The sequence below is a fragment of the Mobula hypostoma genome, chromosome 3, assembly GCF_963921235.1.
Source record: "Mobula hypostoma chromosome 3, sMobHyp1.1, whole genome shotgun sequence".
Lineage (NCBI taxonomy): Eukaryota > Metazoa > Chordata > Chondrichthyes > Myliobatiformes > Myliobatidae > Mobula > Mobula hypostoma.
The window spans coordinates 120,630,512-120,654,356 of NC_086099.1; the positions used below are offsets into that span (position 1 = coordinate 120,630,512).

General features: G+C 43.6%; 1 protein-coding gene across 4 annotated transcripts in view; it reads left to right on the top strand.

Annotated features, from left to right (window-relative positions):
- The first annotated feature begins 1,415 nt into the window (after nucleotides 1–1,415).
- Nucleotides 1,416–23,845, top strand: part of LOC134344225 (sphingomyelin phosphodiesterase 2-like) — a 53,754-nt gene continuing 31,324 nt past the window's right edge. Inside the window, exons 1-3 of one of the 4 annotated variants that reach the window (XM_063043669.1) lie at nucleotides 1,416–1,435; nucleotides 7,109–7,186; nucleotides 18,049–18,145. In XM_063043669.1, coding sequence (XP_062899739.1) covers nucleotides 7,143–7,186; nucleotides 18,049–18,145 — 141 coding nt within the window. In that variant the 5' untranslated portion in view covers nucleotides 1,416–1,435; nucleotides 7,109–7,142. Of the gene's footprint in view, nucleotides 1,436–2,220; nucleotides 2,911–3,264; nucleotides 3,482–3,560; nucleotides 4,204–7,108; nucleotides 7,187–18,048; nucleotides 18,146–23,845 lie in introns of those variants that run through there. The other 3 variants (XM_063043666.1, XM_063043667.1, XM_063043668.1) reach the window with 3 other exon arrangements.

The window sequence follows — 23,845 nt, forward strand, 5'->3', positions numbered from 1 at the left end:
TCAGAACATCATTCTTTGGAATGTAGAAGATTGAATGAAGATTTGATAGAGGCATACAGAATTATGAGGGGTATAGATACGGTAAATGCAGTCACGCTTTTTCCACTGAGGTTGGGTAGGTGGGTCAACAACCAGAGGTCATGGGTTAAGTGTGAAAGGTGAAAGGTTTAACAGGAACATGAGGGGGAACTCTTCACTCAGAAGGTGGTGAGAGAATGGAATGAGCTGCCAGCTCAAGTGGTGGATGCAAGCTCAATTTCAACGTTGAAGAGAAGTTTTGATCGGTACATGGATGGTAGGAGTATGGAGGGCTATGGTCCCTGTTCAGGTCGATGGGAATAGGCAGTTTAAGTGGTTTCAGCATGGACTAGACAGGCCAAACTACCTGGTACTATGCTGTACTTTTCTATGACCATCACTCTGTGTGCCTAGAAATTCTTGCGCAAATTGATGCACTAGATGAGCACTGCACTAATCTGCTGCCAGTTCAGTTTTGGACAAGCAGCTGTGAATTTCAATATCCATTAAATTAATGACCCCCGCCTCTGTTGAAAGATCTTTTATTAGTGGAAAACCCTATTTCAGAAGCACAGCATTGTCTACAGTTCTGGGCAGTCAGTGAGCATCTACAAGCTAAGGATGAATAACAGTCAAGAGTTGATGGGGGGGGAAGCAAAGGGAAGAGTGGAATGCAGGGTAGGTGTATAAAAAGATTAAGTCTAAAAACGGTCAAGAGTGGGCTAGACTCAAATATTCGGGAGAAGAGGGGCTAATTAGATCCACCATCAGGTTAAGTGGCAGAAGATGGGTGGTGCAAAAGTAGATTTCAACATTATTGAATAGTCCTAGAACACTGAAGATTCAGGAGCCGTAGATATAGATCAGTATAGCACAGTACAAGCCCATGATAGTGTGGTGATCAGAGTCTCGTGTCTGAAACTCAGGTAGTTTGGACTTGGGGGTGGGGGGGGAGTACGGAACCATCTTTATCTGGGTCACAGTAAAGAACTCAACACCAAAAATCATTTTAAGGGCATTGAATGGAAAATAAAATTGTGTTCATTCTCCAGCCCATCTTAAAGCAGTGTCTTAGTGAACTTTACCTAACAGATAGACAGGATTGTAATTTAATATATGCCTAAAGGAGGTCACTACATTGAGAGTCAGCCTAGATTTTGTTCTCTATTATCCAACTTACTGTTGAGAGCACTAGTTAAGGAGTCATTCTGTGATGAAATTTTAGTCACGTATTCACATCAGTTGTCTGTCATATTTCCTGTAAGAGTTTACAGATCTGAGATTGTTGCCAGAATCTCAGATGGAGATGAGAGGGCGTACAGGAGTGAGATATACCAGCCAGTGGAGTGGTGCTGCAGCAACAACCTTGCACTCAACATCAGTGAGAGTGAAGAGCTGACTGTGGACTTCAGAAAGGGTAAGACAAGGGTACGTGAACCAATCCTCATAGAGGGATCAGAAGTGGAGAAAGTGAGCAATTTCAAGTTCCTGGGTGTCAGGATCTCTGAGTACCTAACCTGGTCCCAACAAATCAATGCAGCTATAAAGAAGGCAAGACAGTGGCTAAATTTCATTAGAGGTTTGAGGAGGTTTGGTTTGTCACCTAAAGCACTCGAAAATTTCTACAGAATTTCTACTGTGGAGAGCATTCTGACCGACTGCATCACTGTCTGGTTTGGGGGCGGGGGGGGTTGCTACTGCACAGGACAGAAATAAGCTACAGAAAGTTGTAAAATTAGTCTGCTCCACCTTGGGTACCAGCCTCCGTGGTACCCAAGACATCTTCAAGGAGTGGTGCCTCAGAAAGGCAGCGTCCCCCATCACCCCCATGTCCCCTTCTTATTCCTACCATCAGGGAGGACGTACAGAAGCCTGAAGGCACACACTTAGCAATTCAGGAACACCTTCTTCCCCTCCGTCATCCGATTTGTGAATGGACATTGAACCCATGAACCTCACTTTTCTTTTTATATTATTTCTGTTTTTGCCTTATTTTTAATTTAGCTATTTAATATATATATATACACACACACCGTAATTGATGTACTATTTTCTATATTATGTATTGCACTGTACTGCTGCCGCTACGTCAGCAAATTTCACGACCCGTGCCAGTGATATTAAACCGGATTTTGATGTGTTTTATTATGTATCATTATTTCTACCTTGCCCCGACCTGATGATTATAGTGGTACAAAATCAGTGAATGGCAAAGATAGATCTGCGCAATAATGCTGCAGATGCTGGAAACACCGCAGGTCAGCCAGAGTCTGAGTTGGGATAATGCTTCAGGACAATAGACCTGAGACCAGGGAAAATTCAGGGTAATAAATGTTTTTAAAAATTGCAGCGAGGAAAGGGGGAAGTAGAGAAGTTGCAACGACATTTTAAATCAGCAATGACATAGAGTGTCCATGATTTGGTAAATCAAACCTCTCGCTCACGGTGAGCAGCGAACTTGCTCCCAGGCTGAACCCTTGTAACCAAGGCAACACAACCATCAAACCTGCGGCAGCCCAGAGCCGCTCCTGCGCGAAGCATCTCGGGACTTGTTGTTCAGGCCCTCCTATCAAGTCCAAGTCAGACCCACTCAAACAACATCAACCGCCAAACGCCAGGGCGGAAGGTCCTCTGGATGAACACTGGGATGCTGCATCCTTTGCTGGGATACAAGAGAAGGGTCTCGGCCCGAAACCTTTCGTTAGACCTTTTCACGGATGCTGACTGACCCGCCGAGTTCCCACAGCTCTTCGTGGGCCGTTGAGCTTGCGAGGCTGCATTGGGGAACTACACTACCCAGGGGGCGCAGCGCGCAGACCGGAAGCTGGGCTGCCGCTAGTGGTGACAATCAGCTGCGGCCCCGGCAGGACGGTCCGGTCGGAGCAGCGCACGGTCAGTACTGCGGTCCGGCTGGGAGGCGGGGGGACTCGTGGATCGGAAACGTTTTGTTTCCGATGCCCGTGAGGGGCCGGGAAAGCGGTAGGAAAGGGCATGAGGCGGTCCTCGGGCAGTGGCTAGCCTCTGGGCACCGGGTGTGGTGGTAAGCCTGTTGGCTCATGGTGAGCGATGCTCAGAGACCTCAGCTCGACTCGCAGGGCAAAGGGACAGATGTACCGTCAAAACTACCGACTGTCACCTCGCAGACGGCGTAGCTCTCCCCACCCTCAACCTAACGGATTGGGCTGGTTGATTTTTTTTTTCTTAGTGCATCGTTGCCAAATTTTGCATCTTTTTCCAACGCATCGCTGTCAGTATTAGCATTATTTTCCAATCTATTGCTGTCAGAGTTGCCATCCACCCCCCCCCCAGCCCCGTTTCCGGTGCCCCCTGGCGAACGTGGTTTTCAACGAGAGGTCTATGGGGAGATGCTGCCGCATGAGAGAGAGAGAGAGAATGCTATACGTGCAACGATTTTGTGTGCAGTGACTGGCGATGCTGCATCCTCATATTTTGGATAGGCAATGTATGGAAAAATAACAGTTAGTGTTTTAATACTGGTATTCATATAACGAAGGACTGTTTTATGCTTTATTCTTATCCTTAGCTGCTAATGTTTTACTTGTCTTTGCTTTGCCATTTTGCAGCAATGACTGACCTTTGAATCAGCGTTTTTATTGCTGCCGAACATATTGCCCTGTGCAGTTGCCTAGCCTCATTTCAAGGTTTGGCCATAGAGGAACTTTGTAGCTTTGTGGTTTGCCAAGTCATTAAAACCTGATGCTAGAGGTTTTGTTCAAAGTCTGAGTTGACAGTTTCCTGCCAGGACCATTGTCTGAGTGCTACAATTGTCATTTATGTCTCTGGAGTAAGTAAGGGGAGGTCAGGCAGGATTCTATTCCTTTAGTTTGAATGTGATTATCAATTGCTGGTGATCATTAGGTTGTGCTGGATTATGATGCATTTCCCAGTCAAATAACTGTTCAGGATTTGTGTGAGATTTAGGTTTTAGAGCCAAGTAATATCCATCAAAAGAAATAATATCAGAAATGTCAAGCTTGATTCATTAATAAAACTCGCCTCTGAGTGAGCATGTTATGGGTTCAGAACCTACACCAGACCATATATTCCAGGATGATACTAGAGTGCGGGACTGAAACTGCTTCATCCTCAGCAGGGAAGACTTACAAATGAGATGTTACGCAAATGGCCTATTTTCCATATTGTTCGGATCAAAGAGACCTTGAGGTATTATTTCAGAAAAAGCTGTGTTGAAATATCTATCCATCGGCCAAGATTTATGCTGTGCCTAAATTACTAACAATACCTCCCGCCTCTTAAAACGGTCAGCACATTTCAAATAGTGGATCTTCAGTGTTCTTGGTGGCCTAGGGGATATGAAAGATATTATTTCAATGGAAGATTCTTAGATCTACAAATCATTCTGACATCACTTCATTATAAATTCCTCTTTTTTTTAAAATTGGTGCCCGTGTACTATTCAAATATAGATCCTGTAGCAGTATTTGAAGAAAAGTACAGAAGTTCTGCTGGCATCCTCAACTAATATTTGTTCCTGCATCTATATCAATAACAGATTGCAAGTAACAGTCCAGAAATTCTTACTACAGCTCAGCCCAGTATGCACTTCAAAAATACCCAGTTGGCTTTGTGATCACTGATGTAATAGCAGGTCTTTTTAAAATTTTCTGATATGAAATTACTGACATATCAAATCATGTAATAGACTGTGAGAATGTTTCTTTGCTTTCATGTGGTTCCTTACAGTTGTCATAGCAGCGAAGGTAGGGGGGATGAGCTCTGACGACCTATTAAACGCTCCCAGTGGTCTCAAGTAACCTCTGACAACCAAGTTCAGTTCCCGGCCTTCCTGTGTGGCTCAGCCTGGTGGAACCGTTTCTACTGACAGGAGAAGGGGCAAAGGCGGATTACTGGCACCTTAAAATTGGTCACTCTGGCCAGATGGGGCTCGTCAGCCGTGGTTGGCAGCTCATCTAGGAGAAGGAAAACTCTGATCTCAATCCCCCGCTGCCTTGCGGCTGCACCCGCTCAGGGGGAAGGTTTCAGGAGTAAACCCTGAGAGAAGAATCTGGAGCTGGGTTCCCCAAGCCAGGGCAATGTTGAGTTCAATGCTGACCGGCAACTCTTGTGACAGCGCTGGTGCCAAACTCTATCAGTCTCTGCCGTTCCTTTGGATTCATCGGCTGTGTAGAGAGAGGGAGCCCGCTGAAAGGGCAGTAGTTTGCTCTCCATATCGTACTGCCCTGACTCATGCACCAGGCTTGCTTATCATGTAGACAGTTGGGACACAATATCCACAGTCAGCCCTGACCAACGGGGGGCCGTCTACTTTCACGTGACCATTCCATATCTTTAACCAAGAGCAGAATGGGAACAATTGGTTTACATCGTATCCTGGGGAGGGAAAGTCTGTCCTTGGTCATCATGTTCTCAAAACCTTTCTCAGTATTGCTGGGATTAAAGCTTTTGACAGGATGTTTTTTGTCAGAGCAGAAACTGATATGAATGTAATCTCGGGCTCCCTTCCAGCGGGCCCAAGGTTAAAGAGAAAAATGGAAAATAATGGTGTGTGAAAGGCAGACCATTTGTAACAACTGGATACTTGTCGGATGTGAAGATTGCATTTGCTTGATAAAGAACCATGACTTCCAAGATCTTGTGCTTTAAAAGAGGGGGAGGGGTTCCGTTCTTAAAACCAGAGTCTTAAAGAAACCATCTTTATGATTTTATATTAAATCTAGGTATAAGTTTTGTACACTGGTTTGATGTAAGAAGTATTTACGATGATTTGTTGAAGGCAAGTACGGTTATGCATAAAGGCTTAGTTAGAAGGTAAGAAGTATCCAACAGACTGTTCCTGAAATGGGTAAAGGAATTTCGGAGTGGCAAGCAAGATGCTGGAAAAACATAGCAGGTCAGGCAGCATCTGTGGAGGGAAATGAATAGTAAATATCTCTGGTTGAGACCCTTCATCTGAACCGCTGTTTGGGTGTGGAAAGAACGTTACATGTGGGGAGTGTGCTTTGGTGATGAACAACATTAATACAGTGCTGTGAAACCATTTTCACTGTAATTGGGAACTTCCCTACAGCCAGAGTACCCTTGTGTCATCCTTTACTCTTCTTCCTCCCTTTCTCGGGCAGTCCTTTGGAGGTGAAGATGATTGACACTGTACAGAAATAAGAAACAGTGCCTGTTGCTAATAATCTGACTTGCAAACTTGAGGATTGACAGGGACATATAATCATTCCACGATGTTTGGAATGACAGTTACCTAGAAATTGGGATTCATGACACTCTTTTCAATGCCTTCGGAAGGACAGCTATCTATAGAGAAACGGAGTAGGAGCCAGTGATCGATTAGCATTCATGCAGTGAAGAGCTAGGAGCTGTACCGTATGTGCCTGTGTCAGTATTAAAGTCAATACTGTACTGATGATGCTGTAGAAGTCACCTTGGCATGCCTGGTGGTTATATCTTTACCAGCGTCTGTCCATTGTATGTGTGTTTTCCCTGTGGAATCTTCCTCATTCATTAGCATTTTAAGATCACAGTCTGAGATCTCTGGTGTTCTTCATTGCCTCTCCAGCTCCTCTTCCCTGCCGTCCCTTAAATGTGCTGTTCTGGAGGCTGACGTTTTGTTGATTGGATGTGGCAGCTGTGATAATTGCAGTGTTTACGCTCGGGCTTACACGGCCACGATTTACTTTTATTTTTTGGTTGAAAGCCACATTAAACTGTTACACACTTGTACCTGGGTGTTGAAGATGATGTGGTGGTGATGCTACATGCAAGTCTGAACACACTGGAAAGGGACAAATCCGCTTCTGAGGCAATTAGAATTCTGTTTTCATAATTAGGAAAATATTAGAAAGGTGAAAGTGAGGCTGTGGTATTGAAAGATAATCAGGGTGAATGTACTTATATTTCAAAAATAAATTTGATATCGTTTTCAAAGTGCATTTTAAATGGAGGGAAGGGGGAGAGATCCAGCATTCGGTGAGTATCACTGTGAGCTGTGAAGCCACATATTTGTTCCATCTTGCATGCTGTATCAGATAAACAGATTGCATATGCTTCAGAAGTGCAAACATCTTCTTGTTTTTTATAGCGTCTGTGAAGTTTGTCCTTGTTAACCTGATACCATGTCGCAGTCTGCAAGGTTCAGAGTGTTCACTCTCAATTGCTGGTAAGTCATAGTCTTTTACGGCTGTTAACAATACACAGCAAAACTGTTCAAAGCATACCATGATCACTTCAAAATGCTGTGACCATTTCTCTCTCCTGCATCAGTCTTGTGCTCAATGTATTTACCCCTTGCATCTTCCTGTATAGTTCTGCATATTAAAAAAGGAAGTTTATAAACGTTTTAATCCCATCCCAACATGTCAGTCCATGGTCTCCTCTTGCGTACTCACCTCTACATATTCACCTTTTGAATCTTCGGTGGTTCCACTTAATATCAGAGAATGTATACAATATACAACCTGGAATTCTTAATCTCTGCGGACATCCACGAAACAGAAGAAACTTCCCAAAGAATGACATAAAAAACGTAAGTACCTACAGCCCCCTCACCCCCCCGTACACAAGGAGCAGCAGAAATATCAACCCTACCCCCTCCTCACTGATTCCAGCAGAAAGCACCAGCACCCCCACCACCCACCCTGCAGGCAACAGCAAATCACCCAGAGAGAGACAATGGTCGACAGGTCCATCAGAAAACCACTGTTCTACCTATACCCTGTGATTAAGCATTCTTTACAAATTTGGCTCCAGTTCCGCAATTTTTTTAATCTTAAAACATTTAAACTTTGTAGTTTAATTTATCGAAATTACTTTTTTAAACCTTCTTTGAGTGATCCAATTTTTTTACTTTGGAAAGATAAAGGTATTAATTCTTTTTTGGATTTATTTAAAGAAGATACATGGACGTCTTTTGAACAAGTAGTTGATAAATATTCTATTTCATACTCGCACTTCAAGTTAGACATTTCTTAGAAAAATATTTAAATAATTTTCCTTATATATTGGAGGCTGGCCTGTTAGATACTATTATGAATATGAGCCCTTCGAAGATGGGTGCTATTGGAAGAATTTATGATTTATTATTACAATGGGATAAGTGTCCTTTGTTTAAGATTAAACAAGATTGGGAAAAGGAACTCAGTTTGACTTTTATGACGGAGGATTAGACGCGGATTCTGAAGCTGGTTAACTCTTTTTCGATCTGTGCTAGTCATTCACTGATTCAATTTAAAATTGTACATCATTACCATTTGGCGAAGGAGAGACTGTCTAAAATATTTCCTAATGTTGATAGTTATTGTGATAGATGTAAAACTGAGACAGCTACACTGACACACATGTTTTGCTCCTGTTCTATACTGGAACAGTTCTGGAAGTCAGTTTTTTTCGACAATTTCTAAAGCACGTAAAATTAATCTACAACCTAACAAATTAACTGAGCTTTTTGGAATAATTCCTCAAAATATCTGCGGTATCTCTTTGTCTGACCAACATGTTATTGCATTTGTTATGTTGATAGCTAAGAGGGCCACTTTGTTGAAGTGGAAGGATACATCAGCTCCCACTTTGTCATAATGATTCCCTCAAGTGACGCTGTGTCTTAGTTTGGAGAAAATTAGAAGTCAAACCTTTGAACTTTTATTTGATTTTGAGAAAAGATGGGGTTCATTTGCTCATTATTATCATTTGAGTTAATTGATAGATTTCCTCCACGATCTAATTGTAAATTTTTGGTATTTTTTTTCTTGCTGGCGGTTTGATGTTTATCTTTAGAAGCTTTTTGTATGATGCATGGCTCCGGATTGTACACCTAGTGGGGTTTTCTCCCCCTACTTTTTCTGCTTAGTAGGGTTTTTTTATTATCACCAAAATTTTTCAATCCTTAAAATAATGTTTTTTTTTCCTTGAGACATTGTAAGTATTGTTTACTTCCATGTACTCGTGTTATTTTTGAATAATATAATAATAATAATAAAAATATTTAAAAAGAAAAGAAAACCACTGTTCTCCACAAATGGGGTCAGTCAGTCAGTGTCTGTCTCTCTTCCCCTTCTCTTCCCCCTCTCTCCCCCCTCCCCCTCCCCCCTCCCTCTCTCTCTCTCCCCATCTCTCCCTCCCCCCTCTCCCTCCCCCCTCTCTCCCCCTCCCCTCTCCCTCCCCCTCTCTCTCCCCCTCTCTCTCCCCCCCTCTCCCCCTCCCCCTCTCTCTCCCCCCATCTCCCCCCATCTCCCCCCTCTCTCCCCCTCTCTCTCCCCCCCTCTCTCCCCCCCTCTCTCTCCCCCCCTCTCTCTCCCCCCTTCTCTCTCCCCCCCTCTCCCTCCCCCCTCTCTCCCCTCCCCCTCTCCCCTCCCCCTCTCTCTCCCCCCTCTCCCCCCTCTCTCTCCCCCTCTCTCTCTCCCCCTCTCTCTCCCCCCTCCCTCTCTCCCCCTCTCTCCCCTCCCCCTCTCTCCCCTCCCCTCTCTCTCCCTCCCCTCTCTCTCCCCCTCTCTCTCCCCCCTCTCTCTCCCCTCTCTCTCTCCCCCTCTCTCCCCCTCTCTCTCCCCCTCTCTCTCCCCCCTCTCTCTCCCCCTCTCTCTCCCCCTCTCTCTCCCCCTCTCTCTCCCCCTCTCTCTCCCCCTCTCTCTCCCCCTCTCTCTCTCCCCCTCTCTCTCTCCCCCTCTCCCTCCCCCTCTCTCCCCCCCTCTCCCTCCCCTCTCTCTCCCCTCTCCCCTCTCTCCCTTCCCCTCTCTCCCTCCCCCTCTGTCCCCCCCCAAGAGGTAACACTCTTTCCACAGCGAGAGGGAGACCAATAGCTCGCTATTTCAATGTTACAGTTTGAAACGTCTTGTACAGTTGCAACATTTTGGTCCATGGCCTCCTCTTACATATTCACCTCTTGCATCTTCCTGTACAGTTTTGCATATGAAAAACGAAACTTCTAAAATGTTTCAGATAATTGGCAAAGGGCCAAAAGAAAGATAGGTTATTAAGATCTGAATAGCATTGACTGCAAGGTGGGTGGAAGCAAGTTCAATATCATAAAAGCAAAAGATTATGAAATTTTTAAAGGTGCTGGAAATACTCAGCAAATTTGACAGCATCTGTGGAGAAAGAATCAGGACTACAGTTTAGTGACCTTTCATCAGAATCTACTGAAAGAGTTCTGATCTAAAGGAAAACACTGTTCCTCTGCGCAGATGCTACTGATCTTCAACATTTTCAATTTCTATTTGAAAGCAATGCAGCAATGGCTTTGACAGAGTATTTAATATGTTCTTCTACGTCAAAATTTTGAAAAGTGCATGGAAAAAAAGAAAGAAAAAGTTTGGGGAGAAGTGAGATCAGTTGGAAAGCTTTCAAAAGCACCAGCACAATCACAGTAGGGAAAATTATTATTTCTATACTGTAGTTCTGTGAATTGCTGTTTTATTATAGTGTGTGTCAACATCACTCTCACTTGATTAGATCACTCCCACAGCATTGTCCAACCCCACCCCAAAGTGGCAAGCATCAAGAATAAGGATGACGCTAAACCCGTGAAGGAACTGTATCACATCCAGTTTCCCCTTGAAGTTGCCCACCCTCCTGACCTGGAAAGGTATCATTGTACTGTACCTTCATTGCCCCAGAACTCCCCAATCAGCTGCACTGTGAGAGTTTGTTCACCATTGATCCAGCACAGCAGCTCCTGACCACCTTCTGAAAAGATGGAGAAGAAATGCTGACCTTCCCAGTGACACTCACATCCCGGGAAATGTCTGATATATGAAACATTCCCAACAAACGCAGCAACACAAACAATGCAAGTCTGCTTGTAGTTTTGGGGGATGGGGTGAAAAGTTTGAACACCATTCTGTAACCCGTTGCTGTACTGCTTCCATTTAAAACCAATTGATGAGTTTTGTGTGCAGTTCAAAGTACATCACTGGTGGTACCTTGTTTTAATCTCAAATTGCACAGAATCTACAAAGATGAAAGATTAGCTTTATTTGACACTTGAACTTTGAAACATACAGTGAAATGTGTTATTTGTGTCAAAGACCTACACAGTCCGTATATGTGCTGGGGGCAGCCCGCAAGGGTCGCCATGCTTCTGACACCAACGTAGCATGCGCACGACTTCCTAACTCTTAGCCATACATCATTGGAATATGCGAAGAAACCAGAGACCCCGGAGGAATCCCACGACAAAATTACAAGTCCTTGTGGAGAGTGGCGGGAATTGAACCCCGATCACTGATCACTGGTATTGTAAAGCATTGCACTAACTGCTGTTCTACAGTGTCACCCCACTGCTAGCACAGTATGGATTTGGAAGTGGTTTACTATTGTCACATGTACTGAGATACAGTAAAAAAAAACCTTGCTTTGCATGCCATCCATACAGATAATTTCAGAACATCAGTACGTTGAGGAGCCACAAGGGAAAAGCAGTAACAGAGAGCAGAATATAGTTCGACCAATCCAGAGAAGTGTGCTGCAGGCTGACTATAAGGTGCAAGAGCACAAATAAGTAGATTGTGAGGTCAGGAGTTCGTCATTAATGTTCAAGAGTCAAATAAAGCTGAAATTGAGTCTGCTGTTGTGTGCTTTCAAGCTTTTGTAACTGCTCCACAATGGAAGTGGTAGGAGAAGGGACTATCCAGGATGAGAGAGGTGGCTGCTTTCTGAGGCACCGACAAAATGATGGAGGAACTCAGCAAGCCAGGCAGCATCTGTGGAAAACAGTACAGTCGACGTTTCGTGTGTTGCTCAGATTTCCAGCATCTGCAGATTTTCTTTTGTTTAAGAAATGTAGACATTCTTTTTCAAATTTGCTCCTGCTCCATCTCGACTACCTGCTGCCTCACTTCACATCACCTCTTTAAAATATCTTTTATTCCTATCTTCTGTTATGTTGTTCCCCATAATCCATCTCAGAGTGGCAATTGGCTTTATTATCACCGACATGTATGTTCTGAAATTCATAGTTTTACGGAAGCTGTACTGTGCAAAGACATTTTTTAAAAATACAAAAAATTACACAATAAATAAATAGTGCAAGAGAGAAGTAGTGTTCAGGGGGCCATGGCACATTCAGAATCTGATGGCAGAAGGGAAGAAGCTGTCCCTACATCAATGAGTCTGTTATTCAGCTCATCTGCTTCTCTGGGCAAAGAGCAGGTTCCATGTGTCAGAGATGCTCTGCGTGAAGATGCTCCTCCTTGGTGGATTTACTAATGACCACTGAATAGTTTGGAAGATTCTGCTGTTTAACCTAGTCCCTGGTTGAGTTGTTCAACAGAAAGCTGTCTCACAGCAGTTTGAAAAGAGAATGCAGGACGTGTACCTATATATTCTTTAATTGCTGCTGAATTGATGATTCGGAGAGATGTAGCATTCATCTTTAATTCAATTGTGAAACCATGTTGTTAAAGGTAGGAAAGGTGACATCTTTGCCACTTACCTTCCATGAGTAGCTGCACATTCTATGTACAGAATAGGGACCAACTGCATTTCTAGTACTATTGAATTACATGAAAATTTGCAGTGTTACTTGATCCTACACGTTTTTATAGAGCGACACACACACAGAATGCTGGAGGAACTCAGCAGGCCAGGTAGCATCTATGGAAAAAAGCGCAGTCAACATTTCGAGCCGAAACCCTTCGGCAGGACAGAGAAAAACGCTGAGGAGTAAATTTGAAAGGTGGGAGGAGGGGGGAGGGAAACAACAGGTGATAGGTGAAACCTGGAGAGGGAGGGATGAAGCAAAGAGCTAGGAAGTTGATATGTGAAAGAGACAGAAGGCATGGAAGAAAGAAAAAAGGGGTGGGAGAGGAGCACCAGAGGGAGACAATGAGCAGGCAAGGTGATAACATGAGAGAGGGAAAAGGGGATGGGAAATAGTGAAGGGAGGGGAGGCATTACTGGAAGTTTGAGATATCGATGTTCATGCTATCAGGTTGGAAGTTGAAGGATTGGTTTTTATAGACTTACTTTTCCATTACTTTTGTCATTGAGTGGAGACTAGTTTGTACAGAAGATTGACAGTCCTGAATTGGACTGTAGGCTGATTTCTTGTTCCATTTTCCCTGTTACACACTGCACCAATCCCCAAAAGGGGACCTATAGATCAGACTGGGGGACACATCCATAGATAATCCAAAGTTGCAATGTAAGTTGATAAAGAGGTTAAGAAGGTGTATGGTGTGTTGACCTTCATTATTTGGGGATTTGAGTGTAAGAGCCACGAGGTAATATTGTACCTTTATAAAACTCTAGTTAGACCACACTTAGAGTATTGTATTGTGTTGAGTTCTGGTTTCCTCATTATAGGAAGTCTGTGGAAGCTTTAGAGGGTACAGAGGAAATTTACCAGGATGCTGCATGGATTAGGGACCATGTCTTAACGAGCTGGGGCTTTTCTCTTTGAGCGAAAGAATATGAAAAGTGATTTGATAGAGGTATACAAGATGGTGAGAGGCATAGACGGCGTGGACAGCTAGAGGCTTTTTCCCAAGGCAGAAATGGCTAATACAATGGGGGCATAACTTTAAGGTGTTTGGTGAAGAATATAGAGAAGATGTCTGAGGTAGGTTTTCTTCCCCACAGAGGTTTGGGTGCATGGGACATTATAGAGGCAGGTATATTTGCAACATTTAACAGACTCTTAAGCACATGGATAAAAGAAAACTGCAGGGCTATGTGGGAGACAAGCTTTAGATTTATCTTGGAGTAGGTTCAGGATGGGCTCAACGCTGTGGACCAAAGGTCCTGTATTATGCTGTACTGTTCTATGTTCTGAAAGTTCACACTCTAAAGCTGTGATTACCAGTCAACTTTTTGAAAATAAATTTGCAGATGGGCTTTTAGGTAAATCTTCTGAAAAACGTGTGATGTGAGCCATTCATGGTAGCGTCCTGCATTTGTCAGAAGAGCTGCCTTTAAAAAAAAGTTAAGAAGGAATCTCTGCTTAGCAAGAACTTGCTAATGGAATTCAACAAGGGGATCAGGAAGGATGTTTGAATACTTGGTACCTCTCCTTTTTGAATGCTGTTTAAGAACAGCCAGTCATAGTTTCAGTCTGCGGACTCATCAGCCTGGAGAGTTCTGTTCCTATTACCACCTCCCTGCTCATCCTTATCAACAGCCACCTCTTTTATTTATTCGGAGATACAGCACGTTAATGGGCCTGCACCACCCAATTACACCTATGTGACCAATTAACCTATCAGCCTGTACGACTCTGGGACGTGGGAGGTCAGGAGCACTCAGAGGAAGCACACACAGTTACGGGAAAGGCGTAGAAACACTCCTTACAGACAGCAGCAAAATTGAACCTGGTTCCGCTAACCGCTGTGCTTGTGGAACAACACTGATTGAGTTTTCTCGATTTCTTTGTAGTTAGTTGCTACTGATAGTTGCTTGCTGTCATGGGTGCTGGAGGACAAAGTGTACCAAGAATCGTAGGATATTCTGTAACCGTAAACTGAACGCATAAAGGATAGAGTGAGACCGCAAGCAAATGAATAACAACCTAAGCATCTAGCAATGTCCCTAGATCCTGCTCAGATCAGCTGGTGGGGGATATACAGATACTTTTAAACACTTCCTACTGCAGCCTGAGATTTGGCCTGCTTGAGGAACACCATTATCATCCTGGTACCTGAGAAAAACCCCGGTGGGCTCTGATACCCACCATTATGAAGAGTTTTGCGAGGCTAGTCAAGGCACACATTAACTCCAGCCTCCCAGCCAACCTCAACCCGCTACAATTCACCTACTACTGAAACAGGTCCACCCTTGGCAGAATACAGGAACAGGCCATTAAGCCCACAGTGTTGTGCTGAACCAGCTGAACAGTAAATCAAAAACACCCAACGACTAATTCCTCCTACCTATGTCATGTCCCTATCCCTCCATCCTCCTTGCATCAATGTGCCTGTCCAAACGTCTCAAAAAAGCCCCTAATGCATTTGCCTCTACAACAATACCAGGCAACAGATCCACAACTCTCTGAGTAAAAAAAAGGTACCCCTCATACCCCCCTTGAACCTACCCCATTTAACCTTCAATGCATGTCCTCTGGTATTAGACATTTCAACCCTGGGAAACAGATGCTCTCTGTCCACTCGATCTCTGCCTCTTATAATCTTGTTGACCTCTGTCAGATCTGCCCTCAGCCTCCAGCACTCCAGAGAAGACAACCCAAGTTTGTCCAGCCTCTCGTGATAGCACCTGCCCTCTGAACCAGGCAGCATCCTGGTAAATCTCTTCTGCACCCTCTTCAAAGTCTCAGTCTCCTTCCAACAAGTGGGGTGACCAGAACTATATGCAATACTCCAGATGTGGCCTAATCAGAGTTTTATAAAGTTGCAACATAACCTCGTAACTTTTGAACTGAGTGCCTTGACCAACAAAAGCAAGCATTTCCGTAAGCCGCTTTAACCACCCTAGCAACCTGAGTAGCCACTTTCATCGAGCTATGAACTTGGACGCCAAGATCTCTCTGCTCAGCAACACTATAAAGGATCTTGCCCTTAAAAATGTACTGATTCCTTGTATTTGCCCTACAAAGGTGCAACACCTCACATATATCTGGGTTAATCTCCATCTGCCATTCCTCTGCCCACATCTACAACTGATTTATATCACGCTATTTTTTAGCCAGTCTTCTACACTATCCACAACTCCACCCATCTTGTTATCAACTGCAAATTTATTAACCCACCGATCTCCATTTTCATCCAGGTCACTTATATACATATACAAACAGCAGAGGTCCCAGCACAGATCCCTGCGGAACACCATTAAATACAGACCTCCAGCTCACTTAAGTCCCTTCAACCACTACTCTCTGTCTTCTGCGTGCAAGCTTGTTCTGAATCCAAACAGCTAATTTGCTAGAGATGCCATTTCCCTAGCCCTAACACATCGCTGGAGCATCTCGTCAGTAAGGACATCTATGTTAGACTATTTCTTATTGACTCCAGCTCCACCTTCGATACTTTAATTCCAACAACCACATCTGCAAACTCCTGTACCTGAGACACCTCCCTTGCAATTGAATCCTTGACTTTGTGACCAACAGACGTAATTGAAGACCACACCTCCCCCTGACATTCTGCCCTGTTCCTCTCCCAGTGGGCGGAAAATACAAAAGCCTGAAAGCACCTACCAGGCTGAAGGACAGATTCTATCCTACTGTTGCAACACTATTGGAAGATAAGATGGACTCTTAACCTCACAATCTACCTTGTTACCACCCTGCACCTTACTGTCTGCCTGCTGTGTGTTTTTTCAGGAACTGTAACACTTCATTTTGCATTCTGTTATTGTTTCCATTATTATAACTCAATGTACTAATGAGATGAAATGACCTGTATGAATGGCATGTAAATCGAAGTTTTTCACTGTACCTCAGTACATGTAATGATAATAAACCAATTTACCAATTTGTAAAATATGTGGGTGGTGGGGCGGAGATGCGTCTCTACCAAAGGAGGTGTAAGGTGCACCTTCCCTCCGCTAGCCTGCAGGTCACCCTTGGGCAAGGTGTAGCACCTGTTTAGCACCCCTTCCCACCCAGTCAGGGTCACATGAAGCCATGGGAGCTGCTGGTGCACATCACAAGTCCTGGTTATGCAACCACTGACACCAGGCAGACAATCTCTGAAGGCTGTTGATGACAGCTGGAGTCACCCGTCTTGTAAAGACACTGCCCAGTAGAAGGCAATAGCAAACCACTTCTAGAGAAGAATTTGCCAAGAACAATCATGGTCATGGAGAGAGCCATGATCGCCCACGTCATATGACACAGCACGTAACGAACAAAGGAACATAGAAAATGAGCAGTAGGGCTGTGGGCGCTCATATGTAGAATAGGCGGGTAGGACAAGCAAGAGTGACGGAGGGATTCTGATGAAGGGAATAAATTTTGCATTGGTAATGTGGAAAAACCTGAATGTTAGAAATAGTTATAAACGGTTGAAGAATAAAGAACAAATTCTTAGGCTAATAATCTTTAATAAGCTTTAATTGTGTTAAAGTGCTTCCTATTAATTAAGGTACTTATGTTCAACTCTTTATGATTTCTGGCAGTTAATACTTGATCAAACAGTTGAGGAAGGTCACGGTTCCATCCGCTATATTTGCAGGGTTATCTTGTCAACTGTCAGCCTGGCGAGAATGCTACCCTTCGGCCGGATAGGAAAATGGTTAGATAAGATTCCTAACCAAATGGCTGGTCAAATTCCTGGACCTTGTCTCACCTAAGCAGCACAGTGGCATAGTGATTAGCACATGGAACTGTAGTGCCGGCAGTATGGTTGGGTTTCGATTCCTACCGCTGTCTGCAAGGAGTTTCTTCTGAGTGCTCCGGTGTTCTCCCACATTCCAAAGAAGTACAGTTAGGGTTACTGAGTTTTGGGTATGATATGATGGAGCCGGAAGTGTGGCAACATTTGCACAATTCTCACGGATTTGATGTGATGCAAAACGATGCATTTCACTATGTTTCAATGTACTTGAAGCTAATCTTTAATCTTTGAGCCCTAGCAGAATAGAGATAGTGATGATTATTGGAAGAGTCTAGCTCAGGAATGAGTTGCTCAATGGTACAATAGTTTTATTGTAGTTTTCTCTATTTTCTGCAACCTGATGGGCACTTGAATGAATTGATGAAGGACAGTCAAAATTGGCATGCTGTGGTATTATCGGGTTTTTAAAAAAACAGTTCCTCTATCAGTTTCTCTTTCACGATCTTTAGAAATGTCCAAAGCACAACAACCCATAAAACGTAATCCTCCTTGGGTGTGATCTAAGTGGGGGAATGGACTCCTGAGGCCAGTTCCACTACAGTTCGAGATTTGGCATGTTGAGAGTAGCACCTCTAATTGACCTTTTGGTTTCTCACATCTGGTTTAAAACCTACCTGTATGTTTTGCAGAAGTGTACATTGTTGAGCTCAGCTGTTTTTGAAATAAAAGTTGTCATTGCAAAAGCTATTGAAATATACTGAATACATAATTTGGTCTCGCTGTGCCTTTCTGCTTGTCGCAGGGGAATCCGCTACCTCAGCAAGCTCTGCAGGGAACGCTATGAAATGATCGTGCAGTTATTGAGTCAGGAGAAGTATGATGTGGTCCTCCTGCAGGAGGTAGGTTTCACTTCCCCACTATTATCCTTCCTGCTGTGTTCAGCAACTTTGCCAAATGTTTGCTCTTCTGGTTTTCGGTCAGCTGCTTGGAATCTTTCGTGGACGATGGAGACAAAATTGGAACAAATCCCATTTAAAATCTCCTAGGATTATATCTTAAGTTGTTTGGATCTATATAGAGGACTGTGCAAAAGACTAAGATATATATGTGTGTGTGTGTGTGTATACATATATACACACACATCATATATATCTATATATGAATATGATACCTAAGACTTTTGCACAATACTGTGGTAATTTTACTGTGCTGTGGCAGTGAAGTGATGGGATGCAGTTTATTGTTTACAATGTTCTCAAAGAGAAAAAACCCCATTGAACAAAGATAGACCATCTGTCCTCCAGCACCCATGACAGTAGCAATTAACTTCAAACATTTTCCAGCACTGAAAAACAATGACAGTTGTACTGTACTTCTAGCAGTACTCTGGGCTCACCAATTCTTTGGGTAATTCAGTAAAGAGTTTGAGCTGGGTTCTCCTGGATCCAGCTGCCTGCCTACCTTCCCCACTTGGTGACATGAATCTTTTGTTGGCCAGTGAAGCTGAACACCCATGCACAAGGCTTGGATGTTCAGCTTCAAGCATCACTAACAAAGCATGGTAGGCTGTGAGAGCCTTGGAGTCCAGACCCCAGAATGGTCAGACTTTTATCAGCTTACGATTGTCAAAGGCCATCAGAACTGCCGCCAGTTGTCTCAGAATCAGAAACGCGTCAGAGCTGTTCAAATGCTCTCAATTTTATTTTTTGCTGAAATAATTAATAATCAGATTAAAAAAAAATTTAATTAAAAACAGTGTTTGAAATCCTGGGTATTAATAAAAATGTTAAGGTAGAGTAAGTAAATGAAACTGGTCATCCACTCAACTCTATTTACCGGTTCGTGCACCCTATTTATTTGAATGGATCTCTGCTTCTTAGGTTAGATATCCTTGCTATAGAGTTTAGTGACAGGATGCTATGCACTAGTCCCATTCGTGTGTGTGTGTGTACCTCAGCTAGACTCTACTGATTCCAATGGCAGAGCACCTGTAACTTTGCTAGAGGGTGACTCCCGTTTCTCTGTTGGAGTGTGGAGATGTAATGGCTGGAGGTGAGCAGTGGATGGTGGGCAGCATCCCTCCAAATTGCTGCTGATCTGACCCTTGTTTTTAATGCAGGGCTATTTTAGTTACATCATCTGCTTCCAGTTAGAATCGTGGAGTCACAGAGCACTACAGCACAAAACCAGGCCCTTCGGCCTATCTAGGCCATGCCAAATCAGGCCACACCTGGACCATAGCCCTCCACACCCTCTCCCATATGTGTATTTATCCAAATTTCTCTTAAGTGCTGAATTTGAACCCACATCCACTACTTCCACTGGCAGTGCATTCCACACGTATCACCCACTGAATGAAGAAATTCCCTCTTGGGTTCCCCTTAAATATTTCACCTTTCACCCTTAACCCATGGCCTCTAGTTGTCATCTTAACCTACCTCAGTGGAGAGAGCCTGCTTGCGTTTACCCTATCTATACTCCTCGTAATTTTGTATACCTCTATCAAATCTCCTCTCAGTCTCCTACATTCTAGGGAATGAAGTCCAAAACTATTTAACATTTCCCTATAACTCAGATCCTCAAGTCCTGGAAACATCCTTGTAAATTTTCTCTCCACTCCTTCAATCTTACTGATATATTTTCTGTAGTTGGTGATCAGAACTGCACGCAATACTCCAAATTAGGCTTCACTAACTTCAACATAACATCCCAACTCCAATAGTATTTTGATAAATGAGGGCCAATGTGCCAAAAGCTCTCTTTATGAGTCTATCTACCTGTGATGCCACTTTCAAGGAATTATAAATCTGTATTCCCAAATCCCTGTTTGACCTGCTGAGTCAAATTTGTAGTTTGGAAAGATAACCTGCTGTTCATTGCTTGTAGTAGCTAAATAATTTTATAACGGCAGTGTACTTTCTGTAACTTGTGTGAACACCAATGGCAGATCTCCCAATACTGGAGACACAAGAGACTGCAGATTTTGTAATCAGACACAAATACAAAGCACTGGCAGAACAGAGTCCAAATTAAAGATCTCCACCCAAAGCAATGACTGTCCACTTCCCTCCATAGATGTTACAGGATCGGCTGAGTTCCTCCAATATTTTATAGGTTGCAGCCTTGATGTTACCAGGTATGAATCACCGTGAACACCACAACAGAGAGTAGGCCCTTCCGACCCTTTGAGCCACACTGCCCAGCAATCCCCCGATTTGACCTTCCCGACTGATGGGACAATTTACAACGACCAGTTAACCTGTAAGTCTTTAGACTGTGGGAGGAAGCCCATGCAATCACACGGAGAACGTGCAAACTCCTTGCAGACAGCAGCAGGAACTGAACCCAGGTTCAGGTTGTGCTAACCACTAGGCTACCATGCTGCCCTTAATCAGAGAATGTGTGATAGACACACAGCATGAAAACAGGCCCATTGACCCACCAAGTCTGCTCTAGTCAGCCGTCTGCTCTAAACCCACATGATCTCATTTTCTTACTCTCCTCATGTTCTCATCAGCTCCCCCCCACCCCCCGATTTTATCACTCACTTGAATCCCAAGGGCAATTAATCTAGCAACCTGCACAGTGCCTATAAAAAGTATTCACCCCCACCCCCCCCCGGAAGTTTTCATGCTTTATTTTTTGTTACAACATTGAATCACAGTGGGTTTAATTTATCTTGTTTCACAGTGGTCAACAGAAAAATATTCTTTCATGTCAAAGTGAAAACAGCTCTCTACAAAGTGATCTAAATAAATTACAAATATAAAACACAAAATAATTGCATAAGTATTCACTCCTTTAATATGACACATCAAATCATCACTGGTGCAGCCAATTGGTTTTAGAAGTCACATAATTAGTTAAATGGAGATCACTGTGTGCAGTCAGGGTGCTTCAATTGATTGTAGTAAAAATACACCTGTGCCTGGAAGGTCTAACTACTGGTGAGTCGGTATCCTGGAAAACTACACCATGAAGATGGAAGAACACTCCAAGCAACTCCAAGTAAAGGTTATTCAAAAGCACAAGTCAGGAGATGAATACAAGAAAATTTCCAAGTCATTGAATATCTGTTAGAGGACAGTTAAGGAAGTCATCAAGGAATGGAAAGAATATGGCACAGCTGTAAATCTCTCTGTAGCAGGCTGTCCTCAAAAACTGAGTGACCATGCAAGAAGGGGACTAGTGAGGGAGGCCACCAAGAGACCAATGGCAACTCTGGAGGCATTACAAGCTTCAGTGGCTGAGCTGGGAGAGACTGCACATACAACAACTGTCGTCTGGGTGTTTCACCAGCTGCAGCTTTATGGGAGAGTGACAAAGAGAAAGCCACTGTTCCAAAAACTCACAAAAAATCTCCGCCAGAAGGTATGTGGGAGACTCTGAAGACAGCTGGAAGAAGGCGCTATGGTCTGCTGAAACCAAAATTGAGCTTTTCAGCCATCAGTCTATATGTTTGGCATAAACCAAACACTACACATCATCAAAAGCACACCATCCCTACCGTGAAGCATGCTGGTGGCTGCATCTTGCCCTGGGGATGCTTCACTGCAGCCGGCCATGGGAGGCTTGTGAAGGTAGAGGCTAAAATGAATGCAGCAAATTACAGGGAGATCCTGGAGGAAAACCTGATGCAGTCTACAAGAGAACTACAACTTGGAAGAAGATTTTTTTTCCAGCAAGTCAATGATTCCAAGCATAAAGCCAAAGCTGCAGAGGAATGGCTTAAAAACAACAAAGTTAATGTCCTGGAGTGGCCAAGTCAGAGTCCAGACCTTAATCCAAATGAGAATTTTTGGCTGGACTTGAAAAGGGCTGTTCACTCATGATTCCCATTCATTCTGACAGAGCTTGAGTAGTTTTGTAAAGAACAATGATGAAGAACTGCAGTGTCCAGATGTATAAAGTCAATACAGACCTATCTGCACAGTCTCAAGGCTGTAATTGCTGCCAAACATGCCTCTACTAAGTACTAACTTGAAAGGGGTAAGTACCTATGCAATCAATTATTTTGTGTTTATACTTGTTATTATTTTAGATCATATTATTTTTGTAGGGACCTATTTTTACTTTGACATGAAAGATTGTTTTCTGGTGTTCAGTGTCAAAAGAGCCAAATTAAATCCACTGTGATTCAATGTTGTAAAACAATAAAACATGAAAACTTCCAAGGGGGGTGGATACGTTTTATAGACACTATACATCTTTTGAAATGAAACATTACAGCTCAGTACAGGTCATTTGGCCCACAATGTTTTGTTGACCTTTTAATCTTCTCTAAGATAAGTCTAACTATTCCTATTTCACAGCCCAGCATTTTTCTATCATCCATGTGCCTATCTAAGAGTTTCTTAAATACCCTAATGTATCTGCCTTTTCTACAACCCCTGGCAGTGTGTTCCATGCATCCACCATTCTGTAAACAGCATACCTCTGACATTACCTGCTATACATTCCTTCAATCACCATAAAAATATGCCCCCTTATACTAGCCATTCCCACCCTGGGAAGATGTCTCTGGCTATCCAACTAATCTCTGCCTCGTTATCTTGTGCACCTCTGTCAAGTCACCTCTCAGCCTCCTTCATTTCAAAGAGAAAAGTCTTGACTCACTCAACCTATCCTCATTAGGCATCCTCTCTAATCCAGGCAGCATCCTGGTAAATCTCCTCTACACCCTCTCTTATTTCACAGCCTTGAACTAAATTCCCTCAATAATGAAGGACGACACACCATATGCCTTCTTAACTACCCTATCAACTATGGCCGTGGATCCCAAGATCCCTCTATTCCTCTAAACTTAGGATTCCTGCCATTATGAATCTGTCTTCAAATTCAACCTTGCAAAGTGAATCACTTCCCACTCTTTTGTTTGGCGTGTGCCTGTGTGCGTGCATGCGTCCGTGATGATGTATTTTTCATGGCTTTTACAAGGCACGGAGAGACAGAGAGACTGTGTGACCGCCAATCCTCACACAGACATTTCGCAGTATTTTCCCTTTATTTTACAAGGTCGAGTTGCGATCTCGACACTCAACCCGGCACGGATGGAAAGCGTACTCAGGAGCGGACCCGACTAGTTTCGAACCCAGGAACCTCCGCTCCCGGGTCCGGCACTGATGTCATTGTGCCACCAGCTGGCCCTCTCTTCCCACTTTCAGGGTTGAACTCCATCTACCACTTGTCAGCCCAGCTCTGCATCCTGTCAGTATCCCCTTGTAATCTACGACAACCTTCTACACTATCCACAACTCCACCTACCTTTGTGCCATCTGCAGACTTACTAACTCACCCTTACACTTCCTCAGACAAGTAATTTATAAAAATCACAAAGAGCAGGGGTCCCAGAACAGATCCCTGGGATCACCACTGGTCATCAACCTCCCGATGATAGAAAACACCCCATCTACAACCACCCTCTGCCTTTTATGGACAAGCCAATTCTGAGCCAGGTTTCCCTGGATCCCATTCCTCCTGATTTTCTGAATCATGGGGAACTTTATCAAATGCCTTACCAAAATTGATGTACTCCACAGCCACTGCTCTACCTTCATCAAAGTGATTTGTCACACTCTCAATGAATTAAATTAGGATTG